Raw genomic sequence first — 18685 nt, forward strand, 5'->3', positions numbered from 1 at the left:
CAAAAGCACTGACTATCTCATGTAAGATTGTCAGTGTTTTTGCAGAAATACTATGCTGCTCCCATTCGGGCAAAAGTCCTTTTGCGCAAAAGGGCCAGTGTAGACAGCTCAGATTTGTTTTCCGCAAAAAAGCCCCGATCGCAAAAATGGCGATCGGGGCTTTTTTGCAGAAAAGTGCGTCTAGATTGGCACGGACGCTTTTGTGGAAAAGCATCTGTGCCAATCTAGACGCTCTGTTCCAAAAATGCTTTTAATGGAAAACTTTCCGTTAAAAGCATTTGTGGAAAATCATGCCACTCTAGACGTAGCCCTGGAGTATTTCCATTGACTTCTGTAGGTGCTGGATCCGTAATGCAGAAAACAAAAGAATACTGCTTGGAAGCAAAAAAAAGTATTGTTAACACTTATATTTTGTTCATAATAAGAAATAAAAGCAGCCTGTTGCTGTCCTAAAACAAAATAAAGTTACAGTTCATATATAAATGAATAAAGTTACAGTTCATATATAAATGATACGTAAAGCATCAGAATGAAGGAAAAACAAAGCAGTGGATCCAAAATAGAACCTTACAGAATACCCACTGATTATTCACAGGAGTGAAACAAATTCCTGTTGTAAATCCAAAAGATAAATTACTGAGCTAAAACTCCAGTTATGTGCATGAATTAATGTTGTTGCATACCAAATATATGCCCTGACCTTGCAAACTCTTCCACAAGCACGTAACTTTCAATGTATTTGCAGGATTGGGGCCTCCTACACAAATGAAGTGCAATGCACCTATCAGTTGTGTCAAAAATTATAGAAAAAAGAAATAGAGAGAAGCCAGCTAGAGACACCCCAGAATAAAAGAGTATAACAAGCAAGCAAAGTGAACAATGTGATGGCAGAAGACGTCATACTATGTTAATTTTACAGTTGTTTTTAAGGGGTGTTCCTTCTGAGGGGATAAAGTGAATGCAAAGAAAAGGGTATGGAGGTGAAAGTGATGGGGCAGGGAAGAAGAGGAAACTGAATGCACTGTGAGAAAAAGAGGTTTAGAGCAAACAGAATGGGATGGAGAAAGTCTAGTCAAAACTGCAGAAAGTTGGAGTACATCTATACAGCAGTGTTCTTTTGGAATAACTGAGGGTATGTCTACACTAGCCACTCTAGTTCGAACTAGGGAGGCTAATGATGTCATTCGAACTTTCAAATGAAGCCTGGGATTTAAATATCTGAGCCCGGGATTTAAATAATACTCCTCATTGCAGGAGGAGTAACAGTAGTTCGAATTAGGAGCTTTAATTCGAACTACCTAGCCCGTGCTGCGTGTAGCCGCGGGCAGGTAGTTCAAATTACTGGGCATTTAAAAATGGTGGTGTCTGGGAACATGCAAATGAAGCCCAGGATATTTAAATCCCGGGCTTCATTTGCAAGTTCGAATGACTACATTAGCCACCCTAGTTCGAACTAGGGTGGCTAGTGTACACATACCCTGATGTTATTTCAGAGTAACAAAGTGCACATATACACAGCAAGCCGTTATTTCAAAATAATTTTGGGATGGAGGACTTCTTACTCGGACTCCTGTAACACCCATTTCATGAGGAGTATGAGAAGTCAAAATTGAAAGAAGAACGTTTTTCCTTTGACTTCCTGCTGTGCCAAAGACCAAATTAAGCTATTTCTACTTCAGCTATACAATTGACTGCAGTGTAGTTGTGCCCTAAAAGCCCAAAAGTCTATTTGTGCAGCTCCACCTACCAACTGGAATAGTACTGAAATAACCACTACATCTAGTCCTGAAAAATCAAAACTATCTTGTCCATTAGACTGTAAACTCTTCAGGGCAGAGGCTATCACTGTGAGGCCTCGTTGGCTTTATGGCATCACCACAATAAACAAGATTATTAGTAATGAATCATTAGTAATAAGCCCAAGGATCTCAAAACATACAACAAACTCTTTGAGGCAGTAGTGGGTAGATTATTATAATTTTATAGGACGACAAATTTAGTAGAGAACCAGCTCTACAGAGTCAAATTATTAGAAACGTTTTTGTAATAAAAAATGGCAAAACTGACCACATGTATTCAGCATTTTAAACAAACTAAAAAATAAGACAAATGCTAGTAATTAAGGCTACATCTATGTCAGCGGGAGGCATAAGGATCTTGCTCAAAAGGGTTTTTCTGCGCAAAAAGGAGCCATCTACACAGTGCTTTTTGCACAAAAACCGCCTGCACAAAAGGAATCCGAGGAGGAAATGCAAACGAGAGTGTGATATATGCAAATGAGTGCTCCATTTGCAGTTCCTCCTGCTGAGGAGGATCATAGTTTAGACATAGCCTAAGAGTTTGAGTCTACTCCAATTAAATTTGAATTTCCCCAGTACCGTATTTTCCGGCGTATAAGGCGACTGGGCGTATAAGACGATCCCCTAATTTTTTAGTTAAAAGATAGGGTTTCGTCTTATACCCCAGCGCCCCTCCACCTCCTTTGCTCCCGGTGTCCCTGGTCTGCTGGAGACGGTCCCCAGCAGACCAGAGGCACCGGGAGCAAAGCCGCAACAGCGGCGGGGTCCCGCGCCTCTGAGGCTTTGCCAGAGCAAAGCCTCAGAAGCGCGGCACCCCGCCGCCGCTTCGGCTTTGCCCCTGGTGCCTCTGGTCTGCTGGGGACCGTCTCCAGCAGACCAGGGACACCGGGAGCAAAGCCTCTGAGGATGCCCCGGCAGCGGGACAGCCCCGGCGCGCCTGGGCTGCCCCGCCGCCGGAGCCCCTCCGCGGCTTTGCAAAGCCTCGGGGGAAGCCGGCGGCGGGGCATCCCAGGCGCGCCTGAGCTGCCCCGCCGCCGGAGCCCCTCCGCGGCTTTGCAAAGCCGCATACCCGGCGTATAAGACGACCCCCGATTTTGGGGGGATGTTTTTTAACATCAAAAGTCGTCTTATACGCCGGAAAATACGGTAATTTCAAAGAAACAGGATTGCGCTATAAAAATGAATGGGGTAAATTGGTTCAGTTAAAAAAAGTGGTCATGCTTTGGAAGAAAATGTAATGATACACTTTATATCACAGACAATACACATGCACCCTGATTGCCTAGTAATGAGCACATAAAAATAAAAATCAGTTACTGAATGTAAAAATAAATAGTATTTATCACAAATTGCAATGAAAGATATTAGATGTAAAATACTGTATAAGGGTTAGAGTCTGCTGCTATAAAAAAATTAGAAATCACTGGATCCAGCCATGAAAAAAGCAAAACTAGCCTTTCACATGTTAAAAGTATCTAACAAAGCCTGGATAAATTTGCTTTTAGCTATTTCTTTCTAAACTTCTAGATCAGATCTATTGGGGGGGGAGGGGCACGACAAAACATAAGTGATGCTTTCATAGTCCCTTACTGAAACTTCCTAACTTATTCATTGCGGGAAACATTCTATCTATCCACTGTCTTGAGAAAGTAACTAGACCAGAAGGTCTTGCTGCAATAACCTTTCGGGATTCTCTTTGCCTGAGCCGCTGTGGGTGACTGGAGGGGGACAGAGATTAACCAGTAAATAAAATAACTTTTCTCCATCCTGATCACTGTTACGGTGAGCAAGCAGCTCTCGTGCCCGTGCTACTATATTCTGAAATTTCTGCAAACCCCGTGCAGATTTGGCCATGGCTTGGTGGGGGGGGGGGGGTGTTAAAGCGAACTCCACTGTCTGCATAGAAGAGGCCGTACAGTAAAGACAAGGCGCTTACCCATCGTTGTCTAGCCACACAGGACGCTACGGGCACTCAAAGCCCAACGTCTCTCCATGCCCCCTGCCTAGAGTCAAGCCGTCACCATGGTGATTGCGGGGCTACCCCGCGCCTCGCTTCCCCAGGCGGCGCGGGAGCAAAGGCTGTTGCCCCCTCCCCGCGCGCTCTGGGAACCCGCCCCGCGCCGGGTCTTACAGGAGAGGGCAGGTGGGGGAGGGGCGAGGGGGGGTCTTCCCAGCGCAGGCGGCGCCTCCCCCCACCCCCGCGCAGCGCAGGGCGGGTCCCCGGCTCCCCCCCCCATCCGGGGAGGGGGGGTCTGTACCTGTGGGGCACGCGCCGCTTTCCTCCTCCTGCGCCCCGGGGACTTTCTGGCGCTCATGGCGGCGGCGGCTCCCCCGGCTCTGGCCGGACTCCGCCGCCCCCTCGCACTTACCCGCCTCGCCGCCCGCCTCTCCCGCTCCCGCCCGGCAGCCCAATCAGAGAGCCCCGCAGCCACCCGGGCCGGGGGGGGGGGGCAACTGCTCAGAGAGCTCCCCCACCTGCCCCGGGCTGCGACCAGCCGCCCCTCGGAGCCACCGGCTCCCCCCACCCCCTGCGCCTCTGCTGTTACCTGCTGCATTAACCCCCTCGCTGCCCTGCGCTCCTCTCCCGGCCCCCGCCCCGTTCTAAGCCGCGCGCTCCATCCCCCCCAACCGTCGCTCGCGCACACAGCGGGTTGTGAGGCGCGCGCTAGCCCCGTGCCCTTCAGCCTCTCGTGCGGGCAGCGTCGCTGCAGAGCCGGGCGCCAATGGCTATGTATAGCCCCCCTTTGCAGAGCCAGGGAGCTCGCTGCGGCCCCGGTAATGCACGGGATGGGGCGGGGGGGGGCAGAACCCCAGCCTCAGAGCCCCACGCACAATTGCACCTGCGGTCTCGGGGCTGCGGGGAGCTGCCCAGGGAGTTTCCACCGCAGCATGAATCCCCTTCGCTCTGCGCTCTGGCCAGCGCCCGCGCGGCTGAAGATGAGACGCGCTTTTGGTTTCAAAGGCAATTCCTTAATGCCCTGAGAGCCGCCTGCTGCGATTGACTTGAATGTGCCGAGCCTAGGGGCGGGGGAGAGCTGGATACTGTTATGTCGGTCATTTGAGAGTCAGCTCTCCCCCGCCCTCCCCGAAATAACCGCCAGAAGTTTACAAAATCAAGAGATGCTTTTGATGCCCACCTGGAGATGAGACCGTGGCTCTGATAGTCCCTCCCTGCCCCCGCAACTAAGCTCCCTCTCTTGGCATTTATCTCACCTGGTGCATGGGACTCACCGCTGCACTTGTGGAGGAGCGATACTGAAAATAGTTATCAAAGCAAGAGCTGGTTCATCAGAACAGCCTATGCTCAACGCTCACAGCCTGAAGGAATTGAAACGTGCCTGTGGAGCAAGAGCAGGTAAAAGGGTCAGTGGTAAGAGGGCAGTGGCCAGTGCATCTGACATTGATCGCTGATGGAATACAGGATACATGAGGCTAGGTCAGTGGTTCTCACACCACTTCCCGCGGCTCCCCTTGGCTGAAAAGGAAACAATGGGAGCTGCGAGGCTCCGTGGCTGTAGCACCTGTACATAAACCGGAAAGGCCAATTAAAGTGTTTCCATGGTACACTTTCAGAAACACTGGTCTAGATGGTGCTTGGTCCTGCTGTGAGGGCAGAGGATTGGACTGGATGACTTCTCAAGGTCTCTTCCAGTTCTAGTATTTTATGAGTTTATGACCCCAAGTACACTGGGAGAAAAATCTCTTCCAGATCCTGCAGGTGGCCAGCTGAAACTCTGAGGCATGAGCTTTTAGGAACATAAGACAAACTGGAAATGAGTCCCAGGCTCTCAATGCTGTGGAGCCCTGCCCCCTACCATCAGAGGTGTTAAGGGACAAGAAGATTTGTCATTCCCCGGGACCTCTTGCACCATTAACGCCTGCCATTGTCCAGAAAAAGTGTGAAGGTGGCATTCCTGACAAACTTCTTTGAAGATTACAAGAGCTGAGCTGATGGAGAATGGGAAAGACTTGCACCATCTCTTCCTCCAACAGGTTTTAGCACAGGGAGTTTGTATCCAGGACATTCTGCATGGCAAACTGTTTGCCGCTAGCCACCACCGAGCATCTGTATAAACACATACCTGTATTTAGACAGAGACAATTCCCCCCTGGGGATTAGGAGCTAGCAGCATCTTTGAAAAACAACTCCACCCACAAAGCATGGGCGAAGCCTGAGCAACTATACCTCAAGAATCCTCCAGGCAGTATCAGGAACACTCTTCCTCTCTTTGTTTTCATCTCTGACAGGTTAGCATCAATAAATTGCTTTTTATCTCTGTCGCAGCAGAAAGTATAGGATAAGAAAATCTGTATTATCTAACACAATATCTAGTCTCCAAAATAGAAATGAAATTACAGGACATGATTTCATATCCTTCCGTGAAATTCTTCACTATGAAAAATTCATTTGTAGGGGAAATATCTTTTATCTGTGCTTTATTCTTGAACTTTTGATTTTTTTTTCTCTTAAGTGAAATCCAACTAAAATGAGTATCTCTTAAAGGAACAGTGCTAATAAAGAATGCATTTTCTGTGCACCAACCAAAATGTGAGGAAATGGAGACTGGACACTATACAGAAGAGTGTTTTCCGAAGGAGAAGAGGTGACAGCAGCACTTTTGAAAGATAGGAAAGACAGAGATGGTGTGATTAGCTGTGATCTGTGAGGATTAGGAAGCAGGAGGATAGAAATGAGTGTAGATAGAGCATCAGTTAGGCAGAGATGCTTTTGTTTACAGAGGAGATGGAACATAGTGATGGCTTTGACCTCACCTTCCTGTATGAAGACTGCATTAAAAGAGAGAGAGAACTTCATACAAAGTCCAGTTCCTACTAAATGATGACAAGAGAGAGAGAAATACTGTGTGCACTTTATAATTGCAGAAGGAATTCATAGATACTATTTGATAGGAGTTTGCTCCCCACATTGGTCCAAAATAGCCCCAATTTGGCAACTTTTGTAGATGGTCTGCAGAATACATTTATTGGAGAGACTGTTTGGAAAGGACTTGAGGGCATGCTTCCCAGATTGATGAAGAGGGTTTTTTTTGTAGGTTATATTATTATTTTAAAGATGTTGGGGTTGGTTTGTTTTTTGGTTGTATTAGTTGTGTTAGGACACTGAAAGCTTTTTATAAGTATATTATTTTATGTAAATATTATTTTCATATTGTGGAATACCCACCTTACATCTTGTATATACATACACACACCCTACACCCCCTCGCCAATTGTGGGTACAAGTGACAGAAATGAGGTTCTTTGCAGGGTGGCTGGACTTACTATCCAAGATAGAGTGAGGAGCGCAGTTATTTGGGAGGCCCTAGGAGTAGAGCTGCTATTCCTTCAGACTGAGAGAAGCTAGTTGATGTGGTTTGGGCACCTGATAAGGATGCCATCTAGGAGGCTTCCGTTGGAACTCTACTAGTCACATCCCATTGGGCAGAGGCCTCAAGGCTAACCCATGACATACTGGAGGGATAATATTTCTAGCCTGAGAATTCTGGGGAATCTCTCTGGGTATGTCTACACTACCACCCTAGTTCGCACTAGGTTGGTTAATGTAGTCATACGGAGTTGCAAATGAAGCCCGGGATTTGAATTTCCCGGGCTTCATTTGCATGATCCCGGCCGGCGCCATTTTTAAATGCAGGCTAGTTCGGACTGCGTGCCGCGCGACTACACGCGGCACAAACTAGCTAGTTCGGATTAGGCTTCCTAATCCGAACTAGCTGTATGCCTCGTGGAATGAGGTGTACAGCTAGTTCAGATTAGGAAGACTAATCCGAACTAGCTAGTTTGTGCCGCATGTAGTCGCGCGGCACACAGTCCGAACTAGCCTGCATTTAAAAATGGCGCCGGCCGGGATCATGCAAATGAAGCCCGGGAAATTCAAATCCCGGGCTTCATTTGCAACTCCGTATGACTACATTAACCACCCTAGTGCGAACTAGGCGGGTAGTGTAGACATACCCTCTGGGAAGAGCTGGAACCTGTTAGGGAGGAAAACGAGATAAGGACCTCCCTACTCTCTATTCAGCCACTATGACCCTGACCAGGAAAAGCAGCATAAAGAAAAATAATATTTTTTATTTAAATATAGATAGATAAAAACTTACACAGATAAACAGATAACATTAGTGGTAGGAGAGATTGAAAGGGTACTCTTTTACATAGGAGGTCAAAAAAGAGTGAGGCCCTTAGATCGAAAACAGTACGGGAATACTAATACTAATATATATTAGTGACTTTCCAAATTAAGAAGATTGTAAATTTCTCAGAGCACTTAGTGAAGAAGGTATTCTTAATATTAATATGTCTATTGGCATATAGATATGTTGGTGCTCCTTTCAAAGCAGAAAGGATATGGGACACTATCCTGGGGGGCTAATAAATAAGGCCCAATCCTTAAATTGATCCCTATAATGGGGTGGTCAACCACACTGGTGAACAAGGGGTTGAACATCCAATGAGGGGGATGCTTGAGGCAGCAATGAGAGCTCTGCTGGCCTGTATAAAAAGACAGCTGGCCTGAGGGAGCTCACTCTGCCCTGGCCTGCACTAGGGAGTTATTTTGAAATAACCCCCTTATTTTGAAATAATAAGCAGAGTGTCCACACTACTCAGCCCGTTATTTTGAAATAACGGATTGGTTATTTCAAAATCTGTGCTCCTGCTTTCCATGGGGAATGTTTATTTTGAAACAGTTAGTTTGAAATAGCGTTAGGCTGTGTCCAGACTCCATGCCTCCGTCGACGGAGGCATGTAGATTAGCCAGCTCGGAAGAGGGAAATGAAGCCGCGATTAAAATAATCGCGGCTTCATTTAAATTTAAATGGCTGCCCCGATCTGCCGATCAGCTGTTTGTCGGCAGATCGGGAGAGTCTGGACGCGATGCCCCGACAAAGAAGCCTTTCTTCATCGACACAGGTAAGCCTCGTGAAACCAGGTTTACCTGTGTCGATGAAGAAAGGCTTCTTTGTCGGGGCATCGCGTCCAGACTCTCCCGATCTGCCGACAAACAGCTGATCGGCAGATCGGGGCAGCCATTTAAATTTAAATGAAGCCGCGATTATTTTAATCGCGGCTTCATTTCCCTCTTCCGAGCTGGCTAATCTACATGCCTCCGTCGACGGAGGCATGGAGTCTGGACACAGCCTTAGTGTGGACGCTCCGCTGCTGCTATTTCGAAATAACTACTCCCCAGAGAAATTCAAAGTAATTACTCCCCGGTGCTTCCTGGGGCTCTTAGTCAATGTAGGGCATCCACAATAGTCTGCCTTGGACTAATTTTGAGGCTCCCTGTAGTGGGGACATACTATTTCAATTCTGTTATTTCTTGAGTTATTATTTCAAATTTAGTTATTTCAAAATAATTTCCTAGTGTAGATAGACATGCTCATCTCGCTCCAACTTTGGAAATAAAAGGACTGAAGGAAAGGTTCCTTGGGCACAGCAGTGCTGAGAAACACCAGGGGGAGCCAAAGAAGTTCTGGCCTAACTCCCAGGCTGAAAGACATGGGTCTAAGAAAGTACTAGGGCTGCAGAGGGACAGCCAGAAAGGAATAGGAAGCAGGTCCGTCCCTGTTGCTGATTGTGAGTTGCCAGTTCCGACCAGTTTGGTCCTGATGAAAGGGGCTAGATGAAGAATGGCAATGGGTCACTGAAGAAAGTGATGGGCATAAGGGTAACTGAGTTCCCTAGGAGGGGAGGACTCCTGAATATGGCTGCTGTCACAGGACAGTACCCAGGAGAAGGGGCAGTGCTGTCTGGGAGGGACGAGATTGTGAAGGGACAGGTAACAGCAGGAGAAACACCAACCAGAAGAGGACATTTCTGGATGGTGAAAGATAATTCCCAGGACAGGCCAGAAGGAGGTGACACATAGTGAGTCAAACCTGCTATGATTCCTTACTGATGTAACTAAATTGATATCAGACAGGTTTACATCAATTTAAGAAGTCCATGCAAGGGTTTACCACAGTTTAACTAAATCAATATACTATATGCCCTTAGTTTAGATCAGTGGTTCCCAAACTTTTTGGCATCATGCCCCCCTTTTTGATTTTTGAGAAACCCTCACACCTCCACTCCCAAAAAAATAGCAGCAAAACTTGGGGTGGGATTGACGGGTGAGAGGGATATGGCTGGGTCACCTCGCACCCGCCCCTGGAATTTCTTCATACCCCCCAGTTTGGGAACCCATGGTTTAGATAATGACAATTTTTATTGTAAACAAGATGTAGCTGTTAATTCCTACTTAATGTACATCAGGACTCTTATGCTTATCCTATTTCCAATAACATGACATTAATATCAGCTGAGAAGCAGATTTTTTCCCCTTTGTTTTAATTTGTGTTAACTGAGTTCCTGTACTCATTCTATTTTTTCCTAATACTTTATCTTTTTCAAATATTTTTCTAATATTCTGCATAGGATGTTTATAACAATCAAGTTGAAGCAAAGCATCCTGGCTAACCCTGTTTTTTGACCTTCAAGATGCCTCCGTATATGTTCCTCTGATTTGCCTTGAAATTGCACCATGGGCTTCTGCTTCAGTAAATCCAATACTCCAATATTAGTCCTACAGAATGATCCAAAAATGGGGAATACTACAGAGGATTATTTACTGCAAAACACTCAGGGAATCCAGTTAGGAACCAGGACTGCCTTATTCCAAAATACTGAAAAAAATAAGTTTGAAGAGACAGAAAACAGCATTAGAAGTAATGAAGAAACTCACACAGATTCTTATTCTAGTAATGCATTGCACTCTGTGACTTACGTTAAAGAAAATGATGGGTTAGAAATGACTGATGTGGAATAAAGTTTGATGGTATAATTCAGGACTTGATCCAGCCTGAACAATTGGATATGGCATAAAATATTCTATTTAATCTACCAAATAAAAGCCAAAAAATGTTTAATAGTTGAGTCAAATAACCCTATCTAATGTGCTTTTGGCATTACAACCTATATTTTGGCAATCTTTGGAGTAAATGTTATTATTGTTGAATGTTCACTCTTCCCATCTACCTCAGATCAAATGTCTTAAAGAATATTCTTCATGGAAGTGTGATGGGGTATACAAAAACACACTGGTCCCAAAGTGGTCAAATAACAATTTGTATCTAAATAGCCCCACCCCTCCACCTGTAGAGCATCTTTCAACTGAAGAAGTAGTTTACAGGAAACTACCAAGCTCAGAAGGAGGAGGGTGGGGAGAATGACAGACCTGCCCTAAGAGCTCCTGGACAAAGGTGTTGAAAAAGCATTCCTGTGAGGAACTGGGCTGCATGCTGAGACCAACAGGGACAGAAAGTTTTGTTATCTTTCATTTTTCTTTTGTTATCTTATACTGGATTTGGAGCCATGGGAAGAGACAGAAAGTAAGAAGTTACCCAGGGAGGATATCTTTGAGGGCACTTTTGATCCTCATAGAGTCCTGTGGGAGCTCAGTGGAGTCAAAGGGCCTGGGATCTTCTACCAACTGCAAGAGGGGAATAAACCGCATTCCAATCTTGTGTCCCCTTGTCCCTCCATGATAAGAAGAAGGCACGGACAGCTCAAGTGAGGAACTGGACTGACAGGACTCCCCACTGCGAGGTGATATTGGCTGCACTACCTACTGAACCACTTGGCCCTGTGAGGACTCTATTACAGGGAGGTACAGGTTGTATCTCCCTTAACTGGGACTCCTTGGTCCAGCAACATCCATGGTCCAGCATGGACCATGGATGTTCTTGGACCACAGAGCCCAGGAAGAGAGATCTCTGGCAGCGGGGCAGGAGTGCCGTAAGATGTGTGTGGAGGATGTGTGTGTGGAGAGTGTGTGTGGAGTTCTGACCCCACTGGAGCTCCCTGACCCCAATGGTCATGGAGCTCTAGCTTGGCCATGGCTGTGGACTTTCAGCCCCAGCCAGATAGCTCTGACCCCAGCAGCAACCAGGGAGCTCTGGCTGTGTCCCTGGAGTTCCACCACATTCTGGCTCCAGTGGCCGGGGCACTCCAGCCCCAGCAGCATCCAGGGAGCTCTAGCCGGGCTGTGGACCTCCAGCCTCCATCCCTCCACCTTGGCTGCAGAACTCCAGCCCCAGCTGCAGAGCCAGGAAGCTGCGGAGTTGTGCCCCAGCTGTGGAGCTCTGGCCCTAACAGCAGTGGGGCTGAGGCAGCAGTGGGGGCAGTCTGGAACCCTAGCATTGATGGTAGCATGGCCATGAAGGGAGGGACCTTTCCTGGTCCAGCAAATCCTTGGCTATGTCTACACAGCTTCCCTCTTCCTCAAAAGCCTATGCAAATGAAGCACGGCTTACATATTGATGTACTTCATTTGCATAATTAATTAGGAGCCATTTTTGTGCAAGAGGTATTTGCACAAAAAGGTGCCGTCTACACAGCACCTTTTTGCGCAAAACCCCCCTTTTGCGCAAGAGCCGTTCTTCCTCATTTTTTCAGGAAGAACTGCTCTTGCACAAGAGGGGGGTTTTGTGCAAAAAGGTGCTGTGTAGATGGTGCCTTTTTGTGCAAAAACAGCTCCTAATTAATTATGCAAATTAAGTGTGGTAATATGCTAATCCGCACTTCATTTGCATAGGTTTTTGCAGAAGAGGGAAGCTGTGTAGATGTAGCCCTCATTTGGAACCAGTCAGGTCCCGAAGGTGCCAGACCAGCGAGGTACACCCTGGCATGTCTTTCCTTCAAAGGACAGAAATCCTTCTTTTCTTCAGCACAGGTGACTCCCATATAGGATCATATATCAGCTCTCAGATGAATATAGGTGACCCATTGTAGCCCTCAGGAGGTGCACCGCTCCTCATGCCCCTGCCAAAATGTTAATTGCTTCAGTGGCTTCTGTTGATGGAGAAGAGTTTGCATATATCTTGATACATTCTGAACCAAAATAAAATACCCAGTCAAAAAGACTTCCTTTCCTATTTTGTTCTTTTGACCTATTGGACATATAGACCTTGTGACATTCTGGCACTCCCTTATTTTGTTGAACACTGTTGTATAATTAGGATATGTTTGGCACAAAGTACACCTTGTGAGGTATTATTCTAAAAGTCTTGATCTGCTAGACATTAGTATCTCCGTGAATTGAATATGCTATCATATGTGAAGTTATGAAGTTTGGCTATGTATGTGTTACTGAAACATGTGAGGCTGAAAACATCCACAAGCAGCTTTTCATGTACAACAGTAAAAAGGCCAATGTAAATGGCTTGTCGAAGAAATGCACACAAGCACAAGGATTACCCCAGAAACTGGGTACAATAGAAACATCTCAGACAGTACTACACAATGGGAATTGTTTGACTCAGGTCACAACAAAGAACCTTTCCAGCAAGTGGGAAGAAGATACAAAAGAGGGAAATGACATCATTTTTCCTCATTCTCCCTACAACAACATACCTGGGACACCTAAGGAACAAAGCCTGAACTGGGGAAGTGATAGACCCAGGCTAAAGGGATTTCTAGGCTGTGTTTGAAATCCTGGGAAACCCAAGCTACAAAGCAAAGACAGTTTGCTACAGGTTGATCCTTTCTAGTCCGGCACCTTTGGGACCTGACCGTTGCCGAACCAGAGAATTTGCTGAACCACGGGAGGTCAATATTGTATAGCAATATTGCCACCACTTACCCACTGCTTACTGGGCTCTTAGAAGACATTTAGGAGTAAATTAAAGCAAAATAATAGCACAGGACACTGAGAGCCAGGACTGGTGCCTGTAAACAAACTTTATGAGACTGTGGGAAACTTAGCAGCACCCATGATAATTGGACATCCAGCTAACTAAAAAGTTGCTGAACAAGAGAGGTTCAACCTGTTAATATACTACCTATCTAGCATATTAAGCTCAATTTGCAGTTTTTTAATGTGTTAAGTAACCTGCTCTGATCTGTTTGCTGTCATTTACAATCTATTTTTTGTAGATAATAAACTTATTTTAATGTGTGCATTGGAGTAAGGTGTCTGGGGAAAATCTCAGCTTGGTTACCACAAGTGTGTTTGGTCTCTTTACATTGAGGGAGAAGCGGAGCACGTATTAAACCCATATATTGGCCAGATTTAACCATGTCAGGATGATACTGCTCAGGAATCCTATGCTGGGAAGCTAATGGGTAGAACGCCTCTATGTACCTAGTAATAGAAATGTAGCCGTGTTAGTCTGGTGTAGCTGAAGCAAAATGCAGGACTATGTAGCACTTTAAAGACTAACAAGATGGTTTATTAGATGATGAGCTTTCGTGGTCCAGACCCACTTCTTCAGATCAAATAGTGGAAGAAAATAATCACAACCATATATACCAAAGGATACAATTAAAAAAATGAACACATATGAAAAGGACAAATCACATTTCAGAACAGAACAGGGATACGGGGGGGGGCGAAGGAAGGTAAGTGTCTGTCAGTTAATGATATTAGAGGTGGGGAAAGGTAGATGTCTGTGAGCTAATGGTATTAGAGGTGATAATTGGGGAACCTATCTTTGTAATGGGTAAGGTAGTTGGGGTCTTTGTTCAATCCCCCCGGAGAGTGTCGAATTTTAGCATGAATGACAGTTCAGAGGATTCCCTTTCAAGTGCAGATGTAAAAGGTCTTTGTAGCAGAATGCAGGTAGTTAAGTCGTTGAGACAGTGTCCTTTCTGGTTGAAATGGCAAGAAATTGTTTTTTCTTTGTGATCCTGTCTGATATCTGTTTTGTGGGCATTAATCCTTTGGTGAAGTGTCTGACAGAGACCAAAAGCTTTAGGATCTCTACCAAGCATTTATAAATCTCAACTACCCACCCGGAGAAATAAAAAAGCAAATTGAAAGAGCCAGACGAATACCTAGAAACCATCTACTTCAAGACAGACCCAAGAAAACCAACAATAGAACACCACTTGTCATCACCTACAACCCCCAACTTAAACCTGTCCAACACATTATCAATAAACTACAGCCTATACTGGAACAGGATACCATACTCCAAGAGGCTCTGGGAGACAGACCCATAGTCTCCTATAGACAACCACCTAACCTCAAGATGATTCTTACCAACAACCACGGGACATACCACACTAATACCAACCCTGGTACCTTCCCTTGCAACAAACCCTGTTGCCAGCTTTGTCCACATATTCATTCTGCTGATACCATTATTGGACCTAACCAAGTGAGTTATAAGATCAAGAACACATATTCCTGCGCATCCAGAAATATAATTTATGCTATCATGTGCCGAAAGTGTCCGTCTGCTATGTACATTGGACAAACGTCTCAGACCCGGGGCAGAGCAGCTGGGTGCTGCCGTGGGGCTTCCCGGAGTCAGCCGCTGGTCAGTTTCAGCAGTGGCTGAATCGGGGAAGCTGGGGGCAGAGCAGCTCCAATTGTCTGGCTGCCTGGAGCACTTCCGGGTTCCCGATGGTGCCGGACCATCAGGAGTGCTGGACCATTGGAGTTTTACTGTACTTGAATGCAGGGACACTTGTTAGGCTTGCTGACAGTGGGACAGAGTATGTCCCATCACACACACATTCATCTTTTGTTTCAATCTATCCCATAACCTATTATCTTTAGATAATGTGGAATATTGAACCACCATTCCCTCCTTCATTTTCTTATATCAAACCATACGTGAAGATGCATTCCTTCTGCCTTGGCCAGCTTCAGTCCTAGTAAAGTAATGGTGACAAAACTCTAGCAGCCCTTGTGGGAACTGCTTTACAGCCATATTCTACTATCTGCCACTGTCTAGTGCAGGCCTGGGAAAAATACGGCTCATGGGCCGGATCCGGCCTGCCAAGCCATTGGATCCAGCCTGTGAAAGCTGCAGGGAGCGGGCAGGTTATCCGCTTGCCTCGCCCCACCCCCACACCACTCAGAAACACATCTGAAGGGTGGTTCCACTTTAAAAACTGAGCCCAGAGGGGAGAGGGGGAAGCTTTAGGAACTGCTCCCACCCCCAGCACAATCCTATTGGCCGGCTTCTGGCAGAAACTGGTCAATGGGAGCTGCCTGTTTCAATAACAGGCAGTCATGAAGCACAAGGAGCTCATAGTTATTCACAGAGCACGTGATTGCAGCCTATGCAGGGGCAGCGCAGGCAGGGGGCTAATTCAGGAATGTGCTGCTGGCTGGTAAGTTTCCTGGCCAAAGCCTGTTTCTGGCACCCTAGCCCCTACCTTTCCCACTCCTGCCTCCCTACTCCGCATACTCAAATGCTCTGCCCCCATTATGTACCCATACTCCCTCCCAGATCTGGCATCTGAATCCCCTGCCCCAGATTTCAGTCCCTCCTGCCCTAATTCACAACCCAAACTCCTGCACATCCTCCTGTACTCCAATTCCCTGCCCTAGGTCACAATCCAAACCCCTGCACTCCAGTCCAGTGCCCCAGGTCACAACTGCATCCTTCACCCAGACTCCCTCCTTTACCCCAAGCTCCTTTTTGTGTCTAACCTCTAACCTAGACCCCACACCTCCTCCATCAATATAATGGAAGAATGCGGCCTTTGGCCACTTTCCAAATTATTGGACTGGCCCCCAATAAAAAAATATTGCTCATCCCTGACCTAGTGGAATATGAACTTTACAATCAGATATCTGATCATTATTGATTTTTAATATTTTAACACAATGAAGACAAACTCATGAACAAATTTCTCAATCATCTATAATGCGATAGAACAAAAAATCCCTACCTTTCCACAAAAGTAAATAAACTCTTGAAGTTACATTCCTGAAGGGAGAAGAAGCTTATAGAGAAACTACACAATGGTTATCAAATTAAGGCTATTTTAATAAAGAATACTTTGCACTTAGGTTTTTTCAAAGATTAATCTTAAAACAGTTACAAACTGGAAGGATTACTGGCTCAATTTTACAGATAGGGAAAGCAAAGTGTGAAAAATTATTTGGACAACACTTGCAAAATTAGAGGCATATTCAGAATCAGAGAGACTCCTACAGTGAATTAGGGACACTTAAAATAAAAGGAAACAGATTTCAAATGTCTATTTCAAAAACACTATAGTTATGTTGATCCCAGGATATGAGATAGACAAAGAGGGCAAGATAATACCTTTTATCCATACTGTGTTGGTGAAAGAGATGAGCTTTAAGCTATACAAAACTCTTCTTCAGGCCTCAGCATGGTAACTGGAGGGCCACAACCAAATACAAAAACAAGTGGAACATATTGTCAGGCATAAGGGGCTGCAATAAATAATTCGGGATAAAATGGGCAATTAACAACTCTGCAGTTACTAGTCAATTAGCCCGTCATAAGACAGGATTTTCAGTTCTCTCCTCCACTTCGGTCTTCTCTCCTGAGCCTCCGGTCTCTCGCTCCTCCTCCTCCTCCACCTGCCTCCCTTTCTCTCAGCTCTCCTGTGCCTCCTGTCTCTCTCTTTCTCTTCTCCTCCTCCTCCTGCCTCTCAGGGGACCGCGGAGCCCAAACGGCTGTTTGGGCTCCACACTCCCCATGCTGCATGGGGAGCGAGGAGCTCAAATGGTCACTTGCACCACTTGCTCCCACGCAGTGGCCTGGCTGAGCGGCACAGAAGTCATCCGAGCACCACAGTGGGAGGCAAAGGGGGGTGGAGCAGTGACGTTCACGGCCAGAGGGTGGGGCCTGGATCTGCTGTTATGCCGCACGTGACCGCCCCGCCCCCTCTTTGCCTCCCGCTGTGGCGCTCAGATGACTTCTGCGCCGCTCACCCGGGCCACTGGGGGGAGCAAGTGGCGCAAGCGGCCGTTTGGGCCCTGCACTCCCCATGCAGCACGGGCTGCCCAGAGGGAACAGCCAGCATTTCAGGCAACAGCGTCACCCAGAGGGAACAGCCAGCATTTCATTGTTACAGACTCTCAGACATTGGGCTACTATATATATATATATATATATATATATATATATATATATATATTGGGCTACTATATATATATATATATATATATATATATATATATATATATATATATGACTAACCAATTAGTCCGTCATAAGACGGGATTTTCAGGTCTCTCCTCCACATCGGTCTTCTCTCCTGAGCCTCTGGTCTCTTGCTCCTTCTCTCTCTCTCTCCCTATCCTCCTCCTCCTCCTGCCTCCCTCCCTCTCTCTCTCTCTCAGCTCTCCTCTGCCTCCTGCCTCTCTCTTTCTCTTCTCCTCCCCCTCCTGCCTCTCACTCGGGGGACCATGGAGCTCAAACAGCCGTTTGGGCTCCGCACTCCCCGTGCTGCATGGGGAGCATGAAGCCCAAACGGTCGCTTGCACCACTTGCTCCCCCGCGGCGGCCCGGCTGAGCAGCGCAGAAGTCAGCCGAGTGCCACGGCGGGAGGCAAAGGGGGGGCGGGGCAGTGACATTCATGGCCAGGGGGAGAGGCCTGCAGCCGCTGTCACGCCACACGTCACCGTCCCGCCCTCCCTTCCCCTCCCGCCGTGGCGCTTGGCTGACTTCTGAGCTGCTCAGCTGCCCGTTTGGGCCCCACACTCCCTATGCAGCATGAGCCACCCAGAGGGAACAGCCAGCATTTCAGGCAACAGCGCCACCCAGAGGAAACAGCCAGCATTTCAGACTCACAGACATTGGGCTACTATATATATGATAGGCCAAAGGAAGGCTAGTAGGGTGGAAAATGGTTGTAATGAACTATGAAGTCATTGGTTCGACTGGGTTTTAAGATCAGGAAACATTATGGCTACGTCTAGACTGGCATGATTTTCCAGAAATGCTTTTAACGGAAAAGTTTTCCATTAAAAGCATTTTCGGAACAGAGAGTCTAGATTGGCACTGACGCTTTTCCACAAAAGCACTTTTTGCGGAAAAGCATCCGTGCCAATCTAGACGCGCTTTTTCCGCAAAAAAGCCCCGCTTGCCATTTTCACAATCGGGGCTTTT

At 46.5% G+C, this 18685-nt stretch overlaps 2 protein-coding genes across 9 annotated transcripts in view; one reads left to right on the top strand and one right to left on the bottom strand.

The window, feature by feature from the left end:
* Positions 1 to 4913, bottom strand: part of TSGA10 (testis specific 10) — a 93740-nt gene extending 88827 nt beyond the window's left edge. The window contains exon 1 of one of the 8 annotated variants that reach the window (XM_025178620.2): positions 4640 to 4913. In XM_025178620.2, coding sequence (XP_025034405.2) covers positions 4640 to 4690 — 51 coding nt within the window. In that variant the 5' untranslated portion in view covers positions 4691 to 4913. Of the gene's footprint in view, positions 1 to 3735; positions 3968 to 4057; positions 4293 to 4345; positions 4401 to 4639 lie in introns of those variants that run through there. The other 7 variants (XM_075916692.1, XM_075916708.1, XM_075916689.1 and 4 more) reach the window with 7 other exon arrangements.
* A 4376-nt stretch (positions 4914 to 9289) lies between these two features.
* C1H2orf15 (chromosome 1 C2orf15 homolog) lies at positions 9290 to 10923 on the top strand. Its single transcript, XM_075920566.1, has one exon. The coding sequence runs from the start codon at positions 10342 to 10344 to the stop codon at positions 10624 to 10626; it is 285 nt and encodes a 94-aa protein (XP_075776681.1). The 5' UTR covers positions 9290 to 10341; the 3' UTR covers positions 10627 to 10923.
* The last annotated feature ends 7762 nt before the right edge of the window (positions 10924 to 18685 follow it).

The sequence above is a fragment of the Pelodiscus sinensis genome, chromosome 1 (assembly GCF_049634645.1).
Source record: "Pelodiscus sinensis isolate JC-2024 chromosome 1, ASM4963464v1, whole genome shotgun sequence".
Classification (NCBI taxonomy): Eukaryota; Metazoa; Chordata; order Testudines; family Trionychidae; genus Pelodiscus; species Pelodiscus sinensis.